The following is a 19,636-nucleotide window of genomic DNA, read 5'->3' as shown; positions in this document are numbered from 1 at the left end:
ATCCCCCAAAAGCTTACGTGTGAGGCATTGCAAGGTTTGGAGGATAAATGATTGGGTCATAGCTTTAACCTGATCAGTGAAATAATCCCTCACGGGATCGACTGACTGGTAAGGAGAGGCAGGTGGGGCATGGCTGGGGAAGTGTTCCATTGGCAGGCGTGGCTTTGGGGTATATATTTTTTATCTGGTGAGTGGAGTTTCTCTCTGCTTCTTCATCATCACATGACCTGCTTTTCTCTGAGACACTCTTCCACCATGATTTTCTGCCTCACTAAGAGCCCTAAGGAATGGTGCCAGTCTCTTACAGACTGAGACCTTTGAAACCATGAACCCCTAAATAAACCTTTCCTCTTCTACAGTTGTTTGGGTGGGGTCTTTCAGTTGCAGTGGTGAAAAAGCTTACTCAAACAAAACCTTTTTCATAGTGAGAGGTATAAATCAGTTCTTTATTTTGGGAAGGAAATACTAGCAGAACCCAGACAACTACCTCCCAAAGATTTTACTGATGTGTCCCCAAATCTTTATAGGCTTTATTCTGCCCCTCCTCAGAATACATTGTCTTACCAAGGCCTCCAAATATACTTGTCATGTCTTGCTTATCTGGTCCAATTAAAATGATGTCATCAATACAGCAAAACAGTGGTGCTCTGTAAGATGAATAGCTAGTCACATTCCCATCAGATTATGTTAGTATAGAGAACCAAGGAATTTTTATAACCCTGGATAAGTAAGTAAACGTATACTATTGTTTCCCATTTCAAATGGGAAAAAAAAAAAGATCTTTGATACTCATTTCTGATGGTGTTGGAAAAAGGAATTTTCCTAAATCAATGGCACTGTATCATGTCCTTAGGTTGTGTTAAAGGCCTATCACGGGTAAAAGATACCACATCTGGCACAGCAACTGCAACTGGATTGACTATTGAGTTTGTAACAGATCCACTCTCATCCCTTAGAACCCATCTGAATGCATTATTGCAAGGAACAAAAGTGTTGAGTTAAATCATAATATAATGAGGGGCCACTACTCATACATTGCTTAAAGATAGCTCTAATCTCTTCCACTCCTCCCATCCTCCCAGAATGAGATACTATTTTAAAAATTTACTATCTTGACCAGTGGAATTAGGCAGTTTCAAAGAATTCCACATGGCCTTCCCTGATACAGCAGCTCTTCCCCAGAGGCATGGAGTCATTGAAGGGGTTATACCAACTATCAAGTATTTCTTTTTCCAAGGATACAACTATGTAAATGCCCACCAGGTGGATATGAGATTCCAATGTATCCTTATAAGCTAGATAAGGACCCAGATTCAATTTATTGTCTATACTGCATGTATTCCTGGCCCTAACAAGGGGACTCTGATGTTGCTTTGGATCTCTGAGTATGGTTATCCAAGGAATTAGCTTCCCTTTGCAAATGCACTATGGTAATCATTGTTACATGCATTTGCTATGATGTTTCAGGGCATTTCTCCTTAACAACCAAGCCCCTTCTTCTGTCAACAGACATCAACTCTGAAACCTGGAAACTGTGGAAAAGATCACAGACTGGTATTATGTGTCTGTACTCCACCTCCTGATGATCCATTCATCATTTCTTCTGATTGTATGGCTCGAGCAGAACCTTTATTGGCTATCCATATACCTTGCCTTAAGGGAACTATGTACTAATCATCATTTGTGTATCAAGTTCTCCAGACTACCACTTGATACTTGTCAATTATTAGAAAAAGTGTTCATGCCTGTGCCACTAACCAGTCTCTATGACCTTAGAATCATTATTATCTTCATTGCTATCAATGAGTCCAGTTCTGCAGTAGTACTTCCCTTTACTAACAGCAGTTCTCAATGGTGATGATGTTCCTGTTTCTAGAACATTTCTTACTGCTTGGACTGTTTCAGGATCTCTGAGTCTGTAGTCAAAATGTTGACCTGGGATGAAATCATCTGAATGCTTGACTGAGACCAGGAGACTTGACTTCCAAGGAGACTTACTCATGTGTACTAGTTGTTTTATGAAGTCTAAGTTCTTATCTGTAAGGAGTAACTCCCCAGAGAAGTTAAAAATTTAGAGTGGTCTACTTAAAAGGAAGAAATCCAAGACCAAGGCAAAAGCCACAATGCCTTTTATGACCCATTCTTGGAAATAATGTACCGTTATGGTTTCGATGTGGTGTGCCCTTAAAGTTCACATGTGAGATAATGCAAGAAGGTTCAGAGGAGAAATGATTGGGTTGTGAGAGTCTTAACTCAATCAGTGAATTAATCCCCTGATTGGGATTAACTGATTGGTAACTGAAGTGGTAGGGTGTGTCTGGAAGGGATGGGAATTGGGTGTGGCTTTGGGGTATATATTTGTATCTGGCAAGTGCAGACACTTCTGCTTCCTTATCACCATGTAAGCTGGTTCCCTCTGCCACACTCTTCCACCTTGATGTTCTGCCTCACCCGAGGAATGGAGCTGGCATTCTATGAACTAAGATCTCTGAAACTGTGAGCCCTCAAATAAACTTTCCTCTTCTACAATTGTTCTGGCTGGGTCCTTAAGCAATAGCAGTGAAAAAGCTGACTAAAATATGTACCATTACTTCTATAATGTTACCCAGGTCACACAGGTCAGCCATATTCAACGTAGGGGAGAAATGTACAGGGTGTGAATATAGGCAAGGGATATAGGTTTGCTGGGGGCCACATGAAGGCTGCCAATTATTATCTACATTTTGCTTCTAATGATTCATATCCTCCAACATGCAAAATACCTTCACCTGCTCTCAGGTGAAGCATCAGCTCAAAGACCAGGGTTCTGTAACCTAAATCAAGTCCAGGAGGCTCATGTGCTATAGTTTCTTGAAAACATTTTCTAGAGTATAATATCTCTAAATCTGATGACTGTGAATCAAAGAAACATGAAATCTATCATCCTCCACTGTCCCCTACAAACTTAATATAAAATAGTGGGATAAACGTTACCCACTGCACACACTTTCTTTCAAAAAGGGGAAAACAAGAAACACAAGAGTGAATAGAAATTCTGAATCCATTCCTCGGTATGCTGGCAGTTCCTTGATTAGGACTCAAGATCAGAGAATGATTCTCCATGCTCTTGGCTCGAGCTTCTGGGATTCTTCTCAATTATGCTTCCTTTTCCATGAAAGGCAGTCCCTGTCTGAAGTTAAGTGTTGTTGTTTTTTTTTTTTTTTTTTCCTGACTGCTTTCCACCTGTAGAAGTTTGAAGGTCAAAGGCCTCTTTTCATTTTTTACTTTCTGTCATTTCAAGTTGGTACAATTTCTTCTAGCAAAACTTCGTATAAAACATTGGGTTCAATCTAAGTCACAAAAGCCATACCCACAGATATATTAAGACAATCTTTCTCTACCTTTGATTTCTGCTGAAGCTCCTGATAGACAATTCCCTAAGTTGTTAGACTTTCTATTATGTGATTGTATAATCCTCTGAGGCACCATTTTGCATCTTTTTGAAGTCTTGTGACAGAATACTTTTATATTTTTGGCTTTCAACTTTAAATCCTGTTTTCTTAAATTTTTTTTTTTTATTTTTACAGACTGCATTTTGATTCATTAAATTATTCTTTTTGACAGACTAAAATTTGATCTTTGATTCAAAGACATTTTTTTAAAAAAAATTTCAACAGAACCCACCATTTGGAGAAGCTAGGAATTCTCAAAACTAATACCTGGATACTTTATGTTTTACATTTCTTTATTCAAGTTTCTTTCTCTTCTCTCACATTTATTGCCTTTTCCCCCAAGGCAACAAGAAGAAATTAGGCAGTTCCTTTACCAGTCTTCCTGGAAACATCCTTAGATCACTCAACCAGTTCATCAGGTACATTTTCTATGTTTCTCAATACTGCAAGTGATGATGTTTATGAAGTACCAATATGTACTGAGGATCTTCTTTACTCCAGTTTTTAGTAACAATTTTTCACTTCCCGTCAGGCCTTCAATGGAAGACATCTCCAAGACCCCAGGGCTTCTGCTGTTAGTCGATTCTAGGCCCTCTAGGCTTTGCCAATACTCTCTTCAATGTTCTTTCTGTTTCCACATTACTACCTTTTTGTTGCAACTATTGTGACAGCATCCTACTTCCAGGCACCAAAATCTGTATCCGTTTTAGTTGTCGTCTGCTGAGTAATAAATTACTCAAAATTACTAAAGCGACAACAAATATTTGCTTAGTTTCTTAACTGTGCTCACTTAGTAAGCTTTGGCTCAGGGTCTGACAACTAAGAAGCTCAACTAATGTAATGTTCAAATGTTGGCTGGGGATATTGTCATCTGAAAGCTTGGATGACACTGGAGGATCCACTCTCCAAGTAGCTCATTAATATGGTTGGCAATTTGGTGCTGATTGTAGAAGGGAAGGCTTAGTTCATCCTACATGTGCCTCTCTTAGTCATTTCGGTGACTGCTTGAGTATCCTCATAACATGGAAGATCACTCCTCCAGAGTAAGCAATCTAAGAGACCAAGTAAAAGCTTTAAATTCCTTTTATGACTTAGCCTTGGAAAATAATCATGCCACTTCTGAAGTTTTTGACTGACCACCCAGGTCAGCACTATTCAAAAGCATGAAAATTTGGAGATGTAGGTCACTGGAGGTCAACTTGGAGGCTGTACATTACATCTTATAACATAATACAACGTATTTTGCTAATGGCCAGAATTGTGTATGTCTTTTGGGGCAGAGGCCACTGCAGCATATTTGAAAGGAGGGCTATACTGCTTCTTAATAGGAAGGAGTAGATCACTTCTGCAGGTTGAAGGCTAAAGAGAAAATTTGGGGGTCCTAGATTTCCCATTCTAATCAAGGACTCATAGTGGCAAGAGAAGATCTAACCTTCTTGAGAGGTCTCTTATTTTTTATTAAGTGTGGAGCTTAGTTTTCAGATTTTTCTGCTCTTTGGTTGTTGAGGATGGGGACTTTTTATATGATTCCTGGTGAGCTCACTGGGTTTTACACTAATCATATATGGTCTTACATTTTCGCCAGTGTTTCACTTCTCCCTAACAATAACCCAATTCCATGGTGGTTATAATTACTAATTACCCCATATTTTTCGAATTCTTGATGTATATCACCAACTAGCAGTGCCCTTCTTTTCCCAGGTATACCATCTCGATTCATCACCTACAAACATTGTACTGCTACACTCTACCACAGGCCACTTCTCACCAGCCGCTTTCTCAGTCAACTCTGGGGACCAGTGATCACTATTTAGGTTCCATTTATGTAAGACAGAGATTGGCATATAGGAGTCTCTTGGGTCCAACATCTGTGTGAAGAAGGGAAGGAGACAGATTTAGGAGACAGAATAGTTGGACTGCAGTACAGTAATAACAAAGTCAAACTGACAAAGAGTCATGTAGCTTGGATGACTATTCAGAACTGACCTGAGCTGCAGGAAAGAGCTGGGCCTTTATATCTCCCATTGTGAGCAGTCATTTGGTTTAAGCTGACCCAGAGACAGCCTAATCTGGGGTGAGATGATTCTACTCAGCTGAGGTTATTTTATAGAGAGTGATCAGCATTTACAATGGCCATATTTTCAGAGGTTCCGTTGGATAACCTACCTGAAATATTTCTTCTTTCCATTCTATTTCTACATCCTTTTAATTTTCCTAATGAAATTTACTGTGAATTGTAATTATCTTGTTTTATTTATTTAATTAGTAACTAACTTTTACTCACACTAGTATAAGTTCCTCAAGTGCATGGACCATCTCCTGCTGTTTCACTACCATTTCCCTAGTGCCAAAAATGAGTGAATGAAAAGACACAAGGTCCTTGGTTCTTGTGAACTTTGTTATAATCCTGGATAGCAAATCTGGGGGAAACATGGGGAGCAGTGAAGTGTTCAACAATTAGAGGAGATTCTCAGGGGCAATCAAGAAAAGAAAAGAGAAATGAAAGGAGACAAGGGCATGCAGATCTGGGGAAATGGTCATAACCCATGTGTTTCTTCAGCAAATCTCATTCAGCATTCATCTATATTCCAGGTTATAAATATTCACACAAATGATATGAAGAGATCTCCTGATACCAGGGGAAAAGACTGAGTTTTACATATGGGTTAATGTAACCAAATAGAGACATCATGTTGCATAATAAAATAGAGGGGACCATGAGAGTATTAACACCCCACAAAGGTAGCCAAATTTTCAGGAAGGCTTTAGATATCAATAAGCTGTGGAGTTAGGATGTGGGTCAAGTTTAAGTAGACCTTTGAGAGGCAAGAAAATGCCTTAAAATCTATTCACCTGAATACTGCATACTTGTAGATGATCCAAATAAATCGAGAGGGCCCGCCCCCAGCCCCAATCAAATGCCCAGGCAGAAGATTACACGTAGATGAATACAAAATATTTGTAACCAGAAATTTATGTTCACGTATTCAAAACATTAAGCTCTACTTGACCCTGCATTTTAAAATGAATTTGTAGAGTAGACCATTCCATTACAGTTTACAGGCAATCTGATTCTATTCTGTAGGAAGAAGAAAGATGTGACTTTTTATGATATACTGTACAAATTTCCTTTTGATATTTCCCAAAGGAAGTAAACATGATGACTACAACCTTTTATTTGCATCTGATCTTTTTCCTGTATATCCAATAATGGACATTTACAGTGAAAGTAAACTAAGTATTAGTTTCATTAAGAAAAAGAGGTACGTGACATAATACCTTGTGCAAGTGTTTGATCTGGATACCTGCTACCAAATCAGTAGGTTCAGCTTCAAAATACTTGTTTTCAATTGTCTCTTTGGGTTGAATTGTTTCAGGTTGATTTTTAGGTGGGTTCCCAAACCAGTAAGAGTGCTAAGAAGGGAATAAAAATATTATCACTGTGATGGTAATGAAAAAGGAAACATTAGAAAACACTAATGTATTTTCTATGATTCATTTTCTATACTCCATCTCAATACAAATCCTTGTTAACATTTGTATTAATGGGTTATAATGTTAACAGGCCACTTGTATGGAAATGGATTCCAGAAAATTCCTTGGATTAAGTTTTGGAGCTAAATGGGTTAGAATTTGAATCCAATGGCATAAGAGCAGGCTATTATATTAAAGTCCTAAATGTTCAAGGAAGAAAAAAAGAAAATCTCTCCAATATTAGGTCACTGTAAAAGAATTATATCACTCTCTGTCCAATCTTTTCTGAGCAATGTGAGTCAAATATTAAGCATCAAACATTACTTTAAATGTCTGTGTATGTATTGCAAATTATGAAAACCTTGATATAGGGGCTGGGGTTGTGGCTCAGTGGAAGAGTGCTTGCCTTGCACATGTGAGGCACTGGGTTCATTTCTCAGCACCACATGTAAATAAATGAATAAAATAAAGGTGCATCAATAACTAAAAAAAATTAAAAAGAAAACCTTGATATAAAATGCCATGATTGAATGGAAAGTATTAAAACTGTCAGCCCTATTACATAATTTCTGAAGACCTCCCCCAAAAAGATAATATGAGAAAATAATGAGAAGGCAAGATGTTCATGCTCCTAATTTTTCTATGACTGACTCTAAGACTCATATATTCTTGGCTAACCAAGGAAATAAAGCAGATGTGAGAATATAGATAGACACACATACACTTATATCTATACATATATTTATACATAAATATATATATTTATATATTTATCTGTACATATATTTATGTATATTTATATGTATAGATATATACATACACCTATATCTATACATATATTTTTATCTTACACCTATATCTATACATATCTATACATATATTTATATCTATACACATGTGAGGGCTTAGTGTATATTAGGAAAAAGCTAAAACAAATTAGTAAAGTTGAAGTGTAGGTAAGAATCACCTCATCTATTTATTCAATCATAGACAGTGCAAAGTTAACTTATGATGGTTTTTAAGATATTTTTAAAAAGCACTTCACAAGGACTATGGCTCTATGAATAACATGCATTAGAACTCACCCTTAAGAAAAAATTCCATGGCTTGGGCACACCATATTGCCCTGGAAAGACAGCTTCTATATACCAGGTCATGAGGCCATACAAGAAAGTATCAAATAAAAACATCCCCAGTACATATGCAAATAAAAAGTTGTCCAGATTGGTCGACGAGAATATATTATTCCATTTAATTCCAGTTTCTAAGACATAAAAGAAGATATTTCATTAGAGGGCAAATGAGACTAAAACAGTTATCCAGTTATATCATAATTAAATAGTGAAGAAAATAATTTGCTGGTATTTTCTAGAGATTACTAGTGGAGTCAGCCACTTTGTTACACCCTTAGAATTTAGGTTGCCCCAGAGGGCATCTGAGTAAGTAATCATTATAAAGCAATTACATGATTATAATCATTATACCCAAACAAATAATTAGAAATGACTGAAACAAAATAAAATATACCAAAAATATAGGGGGAAACAAGCTTAAAGAAAAATAAACAGACCTGCAAGGTAAGATGGCTCCTCTCTTGCCACCTCTTTTCATGCTAAACATTTACTGGATATATAATTCTGGAAAAAGAATCATGGAAAGGTAGGGATAGACACTGACTATAGGAGAGAAAACTAGAAACTTTTGCATGTATGCTGCACTGAAAGAAAAAGAAAAAGGATAAAGGAGGCTAGAGTGTCATTTCCCTCTCTACCACCAGACAGTTGGTGGCAAATCCAAAAGTAAAAGGAAGAAGCACTACCAGACTTGCAGTAAATTTTTGGAGAGAATGTTAAAGCATTAATGTTATATTACAGTATTGATAAAATGTAGCATAAGCTTTTGAAGGACAGTTTAGTGATATTAATCAAAATTAAAACTGTGAATATCCACTAAGATATTAGAGATATATCTACTATATATCTCTATGGCAAAATTTACAAGGTAAATACTCACTGTTTGATTCTGCATCAAGTAGATATTTAAATCCCAGGGCCATCGCAACATTACAGCAGAGGCAGAAAATCAGTTTCTGCTTGAATGTCATCTGTCCAGAGTTGACAAGGAGTCTAACAGCTGGAAGGTAGGTGATAAAGAAAAGGAAACCTCCCAAAGCAACAGCAAAATTGACTGCAAGTAAGACGGAAAGTATAATGCAAATTTAAGCAGGTTTCAAAAGTATAAATATGTTTGTTTTTTATAAAAGTATACTAAAATAGCTCTATGAGAAATAGAAATTTGTTTTGTTCACCAGTACTTCCTTCAGCACATAATACAATATCTGGAACATAGTAAGTGCTCAAAATATTTTTCAATGAAAAGCCTGAAATCAAACACTGAAGGAACTCTTTTTTTTTCCTGAAATTTATCACTCTATATGTAAAGACTGATCATTATAAAATTTAATGGAAAATTTAGAGTTTTACATATTACCACTCAGCTTAAGAAATTTTAAATATAAATACAACTACTGGCAAAATTACAATATACCTAGATTATGGTTTCAGGCATTATGAGGGGACAAGAAGGATTTCTGAATAGAGAAAGACAAACTTGGCATAAAAAGGTCAGACTGATTTAGAGTATTAGGAATTCCAAAAATGTGATTCTGATATTCAGAGTTACCATATATATGAATTACACACACTAGAATATGCAAAATATTAATGTTTTCATCAAAAGTTATTAAGCATGCAAATAAACAAGAGTAAGGCCATTCACTAGAAAAAGAAAAAAAAAAAAAAACGATCCTTGTGGAAGTCTAGAGATTGGACTTATTAAACAAAGGCTACAAATAAACTGTCCTCAATATGCTCAAATACCATAAGGAGCAGGAGCAAAATAGTGGATAAGTGAGAGATTAACATTAAAGTAATAAAAACTATAAAAGAGAACCAAAAAGAAACTCTGGGACTAAAAATAAAATAACTGAAATGAAAATTTACCAGCATATTTGAGCAGAGAGCAGATTTAAGCAGAGAAAAGGAAGAATCAGCAAAGTTGGAAATAATATAAGCAACATTTTATGATCTCAAAGAACAAAAAGGAAAAAGAATGAAAAATTAGCAGAGCCTCAGAGACACCCGGGGAACCAACACATGCATAACTAGAGTCACAGATGGAAAGGAGAGAAAACAGAAAGGGCTGTAGAGGCTATTTGAAGAAATATGGTTGAAAATTTCCCAAATTTGAAAAAACAAAAAAGATGAATCTACATGCTCAAAAAGCTCAACTTCAAGGAGGAAAAAAATCAAAGAAACTTACTCTGAGACACATTTAAAATGTCAGAAATCAAAAAGAGAAATCCTGAACGCAGGGCGTTGGGGGTACAGCTCAGTGATAAAACACTTGCCTAGCAAGCATGAAGCCCTGGGTTAAATCTCCACTTGGGAAAGAGCAGAAGGTAGCAAAAGAGAAGTATCTTATAATGTTCAAGAGTGGTTTCTTTTCAGAAATCTAAAGGCCAGAAATCAATTGGGTAACATTTTTAAAGTGTCCAACATAAAAACAAAACAAAAAACACCTTTTCAACCAATAAATTCTATATGGAGAACACCAGGCTTTGAAAATGGAGAGACTGCTCCATGTGTAAGGAGTCTGGAAGCAGTATTACAAACAAAAACACACAAAACTACTTTTTTTTTTTTTTTTTTTTTTTTTTTTCATTTTTTCAAGAAAGGAGAACACACAACAAATCGCTGGCCTCAAGACTAGAAAGAGACTGGTAAATATAGGAAATCATGGCTTACTGAAGCAGATACTCACCAGCAGAAACTGTGGAGAAAAGTTGTGTTGGAGCAGGACAACCTGAACTGTCATTAACAAACTGCTTGACCCTCAGTGTAGATAAGATTAAGAGTTAAAAATTCCAGGGGGATTCAGTCAGAGGGGAAGGGACCACAATATTGTGACATTAACCTCCAGGGGTGTGAAATGAGTTCCCACAGTAAATATCAGATAAAAATACTCTCGTGCTTCCAGCAAGGGAAGAGTAAAGAGACATTTAAAAACAGGCAAGTGCACTCTGTTCTTCCTGACAAGACCTGACCTCAGGACAAACTAGTTAACCAGAGCCTAAGTGGCCTGGGGAAAGGGAAACACCCAACTCCAGCTCACTACAGACACTTACCTAAAGGAGAGAAAGCTGTGAAACACTTGCGAAGTTTCTCGAGGCACAGGTTCACTGAAAGAATAAGACCTAATCCTAGGGATAGGTAATGCTTCCCTTCGTCCCATAACTTTCCACCAAAGTTCTAAAGATCTACTTATATAAATTTCCTTTTACAAGGAACATCATATCCACCTATCCAGAAAAAACTATAAGGTATTACAAATACCCACACACACACAGACTTTTGAAGAGACAGAACAAGAGTACAAGACTCAGATATGGCATGTGATATTGGAATGAACAGACTGAGAGTTTAAAACAACTAAGGCAGAGTGTTTGAACAAATGGATAAAAGATAGAAATACTAAGAAAGAATGCAAAAAAATGCTAGAGATAAAAAAACAGTGTAACAAAACTGAGAATGCCTTTGGTGGACCTATTAGTATATAGGACATGGTTGTAGAAACAATCTCTGGGCTTGAGGCTGCATCAATAGAATTTTAAAAACTGAAAAACAAAGGTAACAAAGACTGAAAAAATCCAAAGCAGAATTTCCAAGGACTGTGTGACAACTACAAAAGGTTTATCAAATGAATAATGGGACCACTAGAAGAATAAAGAGGAAAGAACACAGAAAATAACAATAAAAAGCCACTAGCCTAGAATTTTGTCTTCAAAAGTAAAAGGTAAGACATTCTCAGATATATAAAAACTGAGGGAATCTGTTGTCTTAAAGAAATATTTAAAATTCATTAGAGAAAAGGAAATGATATATGTCAAAAAGTTGGTATAGCTGACAATGATAAATAATAAATGATAATATACATATTTCCACAATCAAGCTAATTTAAACATCCATCTCTTCGTGTATGTATGTGTGTATGTGTATGGGTAAGAATACTTAAGTTCTATTGAAAATTTCAGGTATAAAATACAGGTATTATTAACTATAGTTATCATGCTGTATATTTCTTCTACTTAATCGATTTAACATATAAGTTTGTTCATAGATTTGATTATGAATATTTTTACACACAGACACACACATGTATGTTTACTGTATTAGTCAACTCTTTGTTGCTCTGATCAAAATACCTGATATGAACAATTTAGAGGAGGAAAGATGAATTTTGGCTCATAGTTTCAAAGGTTCACTGCATGGTCAATGAGTTCCAAGAGAGAAGATGATGGTCAAAGGTTGTGATGTAATAAAAGCTGTCTGCTCATGGAAGCCAGCGGGCAGAGAGAGAGAGAGAGAGAGAGCGAGGAAGGGGCCAGAGACAAGATAAACCCTTCCAGGAGATAAACCCAGTTACCTACTGCCTCCAACTAGGTCCCTCCTGCCAGCAGTGCATTCAGCTACCAATGGATTCGTTCATCAAATACATTAATCCACTGATGAGGTTAAAGCCCTTATGATACAATCATTGCCTAAAGTCTCACTTCTAAACATTGCTGCACTGAGGAGCATGTTTTCAACACAAAACTTCGGGGGACATTCCAGATCCAAGCCAAATACCTCAATATAATTGAAATGACTGATGGCAATGATACAAGCGATAAGAAAGAAGAATTAGGGTTATTTTATGTTACAAGGCACTCACGACCAGTGAAGTGAAATAGTTTATTTGAAAGTAGACCTGAATTAGTTATATAAATGTATACTGTAAACTCTAGGACAACCACTTTAAAAAAAGTAGGAAGAACAGTAGATATGTTAAGAAAAAAATACTCAAAACCACAAAAAAGCATAGAGAGAATGGAAGGCAAAAATATTTTTAAAAGAACAAGGGCAACAAATAGAAAATAGTAATGAATATGGTAAATATTAATCCAACTATATCAGCAATCACTATGAAAAGTCTATGGTTTAAATGCACCAATTAGAAGATCATCAGAGGGGATAAAATAAAAAAATTAAAAACAAAAATCAAGAATAAACTATATAAAATAGAAAAAACTTACTCTAAATATAAAAACTGTGGGATTAAAAAAATGGATAGAGAAAAAAATACCATGATAACACCAATCAAAAGAAAGCGGGAGTAGCTAAATTTCAGATATAGCAAACTTAAAAGCAAGGAAAGTTGTAAGGGATAAAAAAGGGTATTACATAATGATAAATCCTCATGGGACAAATCCTCACAAAGACCCATAAATCCTTAACACCTATGCACTTAACAGGAGTGTGTCAAACTACTATAGAAGGCAAAAATTAATAGAACTACAATGAAAAATAGTGGAATACGTTATGAAAGCTGGAAATCTTAATAACTATCAGAAATGGATGGATCTAGAAGGCAGAAAATCAGTAAGGATTCAGTTGAACACAACAACTATCAATCAACTGGATATAATCAACATGTATACACTGCTCCATTCAAAACACCAGAAACGGCTGGCACAGTGGCATACATCTGTAATTCCAGCAGCTTGAGAGGCTGAGGCAGTAGGATCTCAAGTTTAAAGATAGCCTCAGCATCCTGTCTCAAAATAAAAAATAAGAAAGGGCTGGGGACATGGATCAGTGGTTAAACACCCCTGGGTTTAAGGTTCAAACCCTGATTAAAAAAAAAAAAAAAAAGCAACTGACAATCTGACAAGCTCACAAGGAACATTCCTTAGGACAGACCACATACTAGGCCATGGAACACCTCTTATCCAATTTTAAAAGATACAAACCATGCAGTTCTGCTGTGAGAACACATGACAGAAAGATAATCAGAAAATCCTCCCAATTATGGAAATTAAAGTACGTATTTCTAAATAAAACATGGATTATAAAAGATATCTCAGTTGAGCCTAGTGGCACACACCTGTAATCCCAGCAGCTTGGGAGGCTGAGACAGGAGGATGGTGAGTTGAAAGCCAGCCTCAGCAATGGCGAAGTGCTAAGCAACTCAGTGAGACTCTGTCTCTAAATAAAATACAAAACAGGGCTGGGGATGTGGCTCAGTGGTTGAGTGCCCTGGAGTTCAATCCTCAGTACCTCCCCATAAAAAAAAAAGAACTCTCAAGAGATATTTATTAATTGACTGTACATATTAGAAAATTTAAAAAAAAATTCTTAGAATATTAGAAAAGGAAGACAAAAAAACAGAAGGCAAAAATTACATCAATACAGATCCAATGAACATTAAAAGCACTATAAAAAAAACAACAGAAAAGAGGCAGTGAAGGAAAAGCAGAATTGAGAGGTGAGTGACAAAATAAATTCTTAAAGACTCCATATTACAAAGTCTCAGACCTGGGGAGACTGGAAGATGGGTTATTAGAGTAGAAAAAAACTCAAAGTTCCTTAACCCTGAACCTGAACCTGGAGATGAGATGGGGAGAGGGGCAACAGAGAGAAATGGGGACTGGACAATCTCTTAAGCTCACCTGCTTAAAAACATTTGGAAAGACAGACAAAATCTAAAGTGTGATGGCAAGAGAAGGGTCCTAAAAATGGAACAAACATCTTAAAACCAAATTATGAGAAGAAAACTGAGCCAGGAGTGTAGGGCTACCTTGTGGAGCCCTCAGCTGAAGAGTCACCAGCTCAAAGTAATACAACATCTTCCCTGGCCCAGACAGCTGCAAATTAAACCAGAGGGAAGACTCCTGCAGTGGAACCTCTTAAGAATCAGGCCAGAAAGAACTTCTAGCTCTGCGTAGCACCTGCAATGACAGGCACTGACAGACACAGCAACGAAGCAGCTTTAGTCTTGGACAAAGGAAAGAGGATTTGCCAGGCCCAAACCACTGACATTGGAGGGAGGAATCATGGGAAACCTAGGGATGGTAGGGATGGTCCCCAGGATCACAGCGCCATCCCAGAGGGAAGCTGCCAGAATATCCAATGACATGGAGGCCCGGCAAAAATCACCAGAGCCTAAGGGGCTGATGCCAGCCTTTGGTGCACAGCCTGACCTGTGATCATAACTGGCAAGTGACAGGCCATCGTTCAGATACTTGTAGGACCTCGCATCAGACTTAGCAACAGAGGAAATCAATGCCTGCCATTCACAACCAGGGGCAGTAGAAACTAGAGTCCGGGTGAACCACTTGAGATCCTTCAGTGCAGTACCCCACAGAGCAGCTTCAACCAGGCAATACTTCCACACTGCAAAACACCCATGGAAAACCACAACCAGATTTCCTGCACTCACAGACAGCCACCAGGATCTTCCAATACCTTGAAAAGGATCCAGTAGAGGGGAGCAGGCACACAGTGACCCACAGCAATCACAGGGACACTGCAGAGCCTGCATCTTGAACTGCACACGACAGAAGCAGCCATGCCACAGCATTGCACCCTCTGAGCAGTCAGCTGCAGGCCCCTGAGCTGACAAACCAGAAGCTGCTGGCTGGAGGTTCACAGCAGCTATGGAATTGGCTCCTATGCCCCTGATACTTGGGAGAGAGCCACAGCCAAAAACTAACAAATATCTGCTAAATGTCCAAATTGCAATAAAATCAAAACCAAGATTCAACAAGAATTTCCTTCACCTTGACAGGCTTTACTATAAACAACTCTAATGTCAATTTTGATCATAAAAATGACTTTTCAACTTATACCTTTGAACCCATTTGAATGTATTTCATCTAATGGTTTAAAGCATTAATTAGAATCAATCTGCCTATCTTTGTTATCCTAGCTCTAGTTTATAACTGCTTCTCTTATTCCTACTTATTCTCTTGCATTATTTGCTACAACCTCAAATATGCACCATTCATCTATTTCTCCTTTCTACCTTGATGTAAATTATTCTTGTACATCTTTGCTCTTTCCCTCTCCTTTTTTGCAAATCTTTCTTCCTCTCCTCTTTCACCCCGCACTTAAAGTTATACTAAGTTTACTAAATTTAACAACTAATTTCTTGACCTTTTCCAGAACAATAGTATAGATTTATAACTGAAGAACAACTGCAATAAGATTTTGTTTCTTATAAGGCGGAATAGAGCAAGGCTTGGCTCTAAAGTGATTAGATAGTGCTCAGTGGCATCTCTTAAAGTGGGGCTGATATTGGGATCAGCAGAGGTCACACGTTAACTTAAAATATCATTATATGGCTATTCACCCAGGGGTCTTAAGAGAAAGAAACATACAAAGTAGTTCTTTGCTTAAAATAAGAAGTGAGAAATATACTGATGGTGGGTAGACTTACAAACAATATGAAAAAGCAAGGGAACCATCCCCCATAGCCCATAATACTTCAACAGCACAGAGGAGGAAATGTCAGAGAAGGAATTTAGAAAGATCATAGGTAAAATGTTCTGTTAGCTAAAAGAAGATGTAAGGAGTGAAATCCCCCCCGCAAAAAAAATTACATAGGAAGTGAAAGATCACTACAATAAAGAGATAGAGATTGTGAAAAAGAACCAAACAGAAATCTTTTAAATGAAAAAAAAAGCCAAATTAAAAATTCAACGAAAACATCACCAATAGATTAGACTACTTTGAAGATAGAGTTTTTTTCATGCCTTAAAAAACAAGTATATGATCTTAAAAACAAAGCCAACAATAAACAAAGAATATTAAGCAGCCATGAACAGAAATTTCAATAAATCATGATAAAATTAAAAGACCAAATTTAAGATTCATTGGAATAGATGAAGGCACTGAAATATAATCTAAAGGAATGAATGGTCTTTTCAATGAAATATCAGAGCATTTCCCAAAGTAAAGAATGAGATGGAAATTCAAATATGAGAGATATACAGAACTCCAAACATATAACATCACACAATACATCCACTCTAAAAAACATTATTATGAAAATGTGTAACATGCAAAAATACAAAATTTTAAAAGCTACTAGAGAAAAATGGTCACATTTAGAGGTAAAAGAATATGAATTTCAACTGATTTCTCAACTCACACCCTAAAAGCGAGGAGGTCGAGGAATAATATATACCAAGCTCTGAAAGAAAAAAGATGCCAACCAAGAATACTGAAGGAAGCGAAATAAAGCTTCAGAGTTGAAAATGAATAAAAATTTTCCATGATTAAAAAAAAAAAGTTAAAAGAATTTACAACTAGAAAGGCTGTACTATAAAATATATTCAATAAAATATTTCATGAAGAAATGAAAAATGAAAATGAAACCCAGCAGACGGAGGAACTACACAAGAAGAATGGCCAATCAAAGAAGAATCAAATCCACTGTAAATATTAGGAAATAAAAAATAATCTCTCAAGAATAATGTAAATGGTCTAAGCTCTTTCAGAAAAAGACAGATTGGCAGATTGGATTAAAAAACAAGGTCAAATAATAGGCCATTATGGCTTGGATGTAAGGTGTTCCCTCAAAAACTCACATGTGAGACAATGCAAGAAGGTTTGGAGGAGAAATGATTGGATTATAGACTTAACCTAATCAGTGAATTAATCCCTCATGGGATTAACTGAGTGGTTACTGGAGGCAGATGGGGTGTGGCTGGAGGAAGTGGTTCATTGAGGGTGTGGCTATGGAGTATATATTTTGTATCTGGAGAGTGAATCTGCTTCCTGATCCACATGTGAGCTGCTTCCCTCTGCTATACTCTTTTACCATGATGTTCTACCTCACCTCAGACCCCAAGGAATGGAGCCAGCCTTCTATGGACTAAGACATCTGAAACCATGAACCCTCAAATAAACTTTTCCTCCTAAAATTGTTCTGGTCAGATCCTTTAGTTACAGCAGCAAAAAGAGCTGACTACACCATATGCTGTGTCTCTAAAAGAGACCATATATAGGTCACAAAGCAAATCTTAGCAAATACAAAAAATAGAGATAATACCTTGCATTCTATCAGATCATAATGGAATGAAAATAGAAATCATGATAAAATAGGAACCACTCTAATACCTGGAGACTAATAATACACTTTTGAATAATGAATGGATAGCAGAGGAATTAAGGGGAGAGGTAAAATTCTAAGAGTTAAATAAGGATACTGATACAACATCAAAATCTCTGCGATGGTATGAAGGCAGATCTAAGACAAAACAGCATTGTGCTAATATATGAAAAGAATAGAAAGATACCACATAAATCATCGAATGTTACATCCCAAGGCCCTAGAAAAAGAACAAATCAATACCAAGACCAGCAGAATACAGGAAGTAACTAAAATCGAGTCAAAATCAATGGAATTGAGATTTTAAAAAATATGAAAGATAAGTGAAAGAGAGTTGGTTTTTTGAAAGGATAAACAAAATTGATAATCTCAGCCAAACTAACCCAAAGAAATAGGGAAGGATGACCCTGTTTAAGGAGAAAAATGAGGTCTTAACTATAGTACTTCTACATACTTTAGGTGTGTATTTCCTGGGAAATATATATCACTGGGAAAAATGGTTTCTAAGTACCAGCAAACAAGTTAGTTATTTTCGATATGTTATGCCATAGTTAAGATTTGACCTCACACTGCCTGTAAAACGTGTGTTGTACAAGAACAAAGCAGTCTGCAGCTCTGCAGGCTCCCTAGCTCCCCCCAGTAAACAGCCATTTTTAAGCCCTTAACAGACACCAAACGAAAGGTGAAATAAAGACAGCAAATGAGCCTATGAAAAGATGTTCCATACTCTGTGTCATTAGGGAAATGTCACAGAAAACACCAATGAGAAACTGGGCATGGTGGTATATGCCTGTAGTTCTGGCTACTCAGGAAGCTGAGGCAGGAGGACCATATGAGTTTGAGGACAGCTTGGGCAACAGTGAGACACTCTTAAAAACAAAACAATATCCCACTATGTATTTTATTACAATGTCCAAAATCTAGAACACTAATAACACCAAATGCTGGTAAGAATGTGTAGCAACAGGAATTCTAAATAATTCCTAAAGAATGAAAAAATGGTGTAAGCCACTTTGGAAGAATGTTTGGAAGTTTCTAGGTTTTTCTTTCTTTCTTCCTTTTTTTTTTTTTTTTCTCCCCCTTTACCATGCTAACACCTGTTGCACTCCTTGGCATTTATCTAAAGAAGCTGAAATTTTATGTCCACATAAAATGCTGCACATGGATCTTTATAGCAGGTTTATTCAAAATTCTAGACTTTCAAACAATCACGGTATCCTTCAGTGAATAAACAGAAAAAATGTGGTATACCCAAGCAACAGAATATTATTCAGTATGAAAAATAAATGAGATATGAAGCCATGAAAAGACATGGAGAATCCTTAAATGCATATTAGCAAAGAAAAAGTTACATATTGTTGATTCCAACTACAGAGCCTTCTGGAAAAGGCAAAACTATGGAGATAGTGAAAATACCAGTGTTTGCCAGGGGTTAGGTTGATTACAATGTGTCAATGTAGGTCCACCAATTGTAATAAATATACTATTGGGGGGGGGTGTTAGTAATGGGGAGGCTATCTATGTGGGGGGTACCGGTATATGGGAAATCTCTGTACTTTCAACTTAATTTTGCTGTCGACCTAACACATAAAGAAATAAAGTCTGTTAAAAAAAAATGTGAAAAGAAATTAAGGAATTCCTAGATTAACAAAAGCTTGTTGTTTTAGGTGTGCCTTTAGAGATTCTTCCAGCTCAATGAAAGGACATGAGAAAGTATCTTGAAGGTATATGAAAAA

The 19,636-nt window shown here is 36.6% G+C and overlaps 2 protein-coding genes across 2 annotated transcripts in view; one reads left to right on the top strand and one right to left on the bottom strand.

Moving 5' to 3' along the window:
* Positions 1-19,636, top strand: part of DNAH3 (dynein axonemal heavy chain 3) — a 463,090-nt gene that overhangs the window by 680 nt on the left and 442,774 nt on the right. The window lies entirely within an intron of this gene.
* Positions 1-19,636, bottom strand: part of LOC306649531 (phospholipid-transporting ATPase ABCA3-like) — a gene marked incomplete at its 3' end in the record, with an annotated part of 134,728 nt that overhangs the window by 88,429 nt on the left and 26,663 nt on the right. The window contains exons 9-11 of the mRNA XM_079120539.1: positions 8,919-9,092; positions 7,991-8,169; positions 6,711-6,845 (exon numbers count right to left, since the gene is read on the bottom strand). Of these exons, the coding sequence (XP_078976665.1) occupies positions 6,711-6,845; positions 7,991-8,169; positions 8,919-9,092 (488 nt within the window). The remainder of the gene's footprint in view (positions 1-6,710; positions 6,846-7,990; positions 8,170-8,918; positions 9,093-19,636) is intronic.

This window comes from Sciurus vulgaris (assembly GCF_902686455.1).
Source record: "Sciurus vulgaris genome assembly, chromosome: 18".
In the NCBI taxonomy this organism is placed as follows: Eukaryota; Metazoa; Chordata; class Mammalia; order Rodentia; family Sciuridae; genus Sciurus; species Sciurus vulgaris.
Note: the sequence above shows the minus strand (reverse complement) of the source record. Positions and strands in the feature narration are given on the sequence as shown.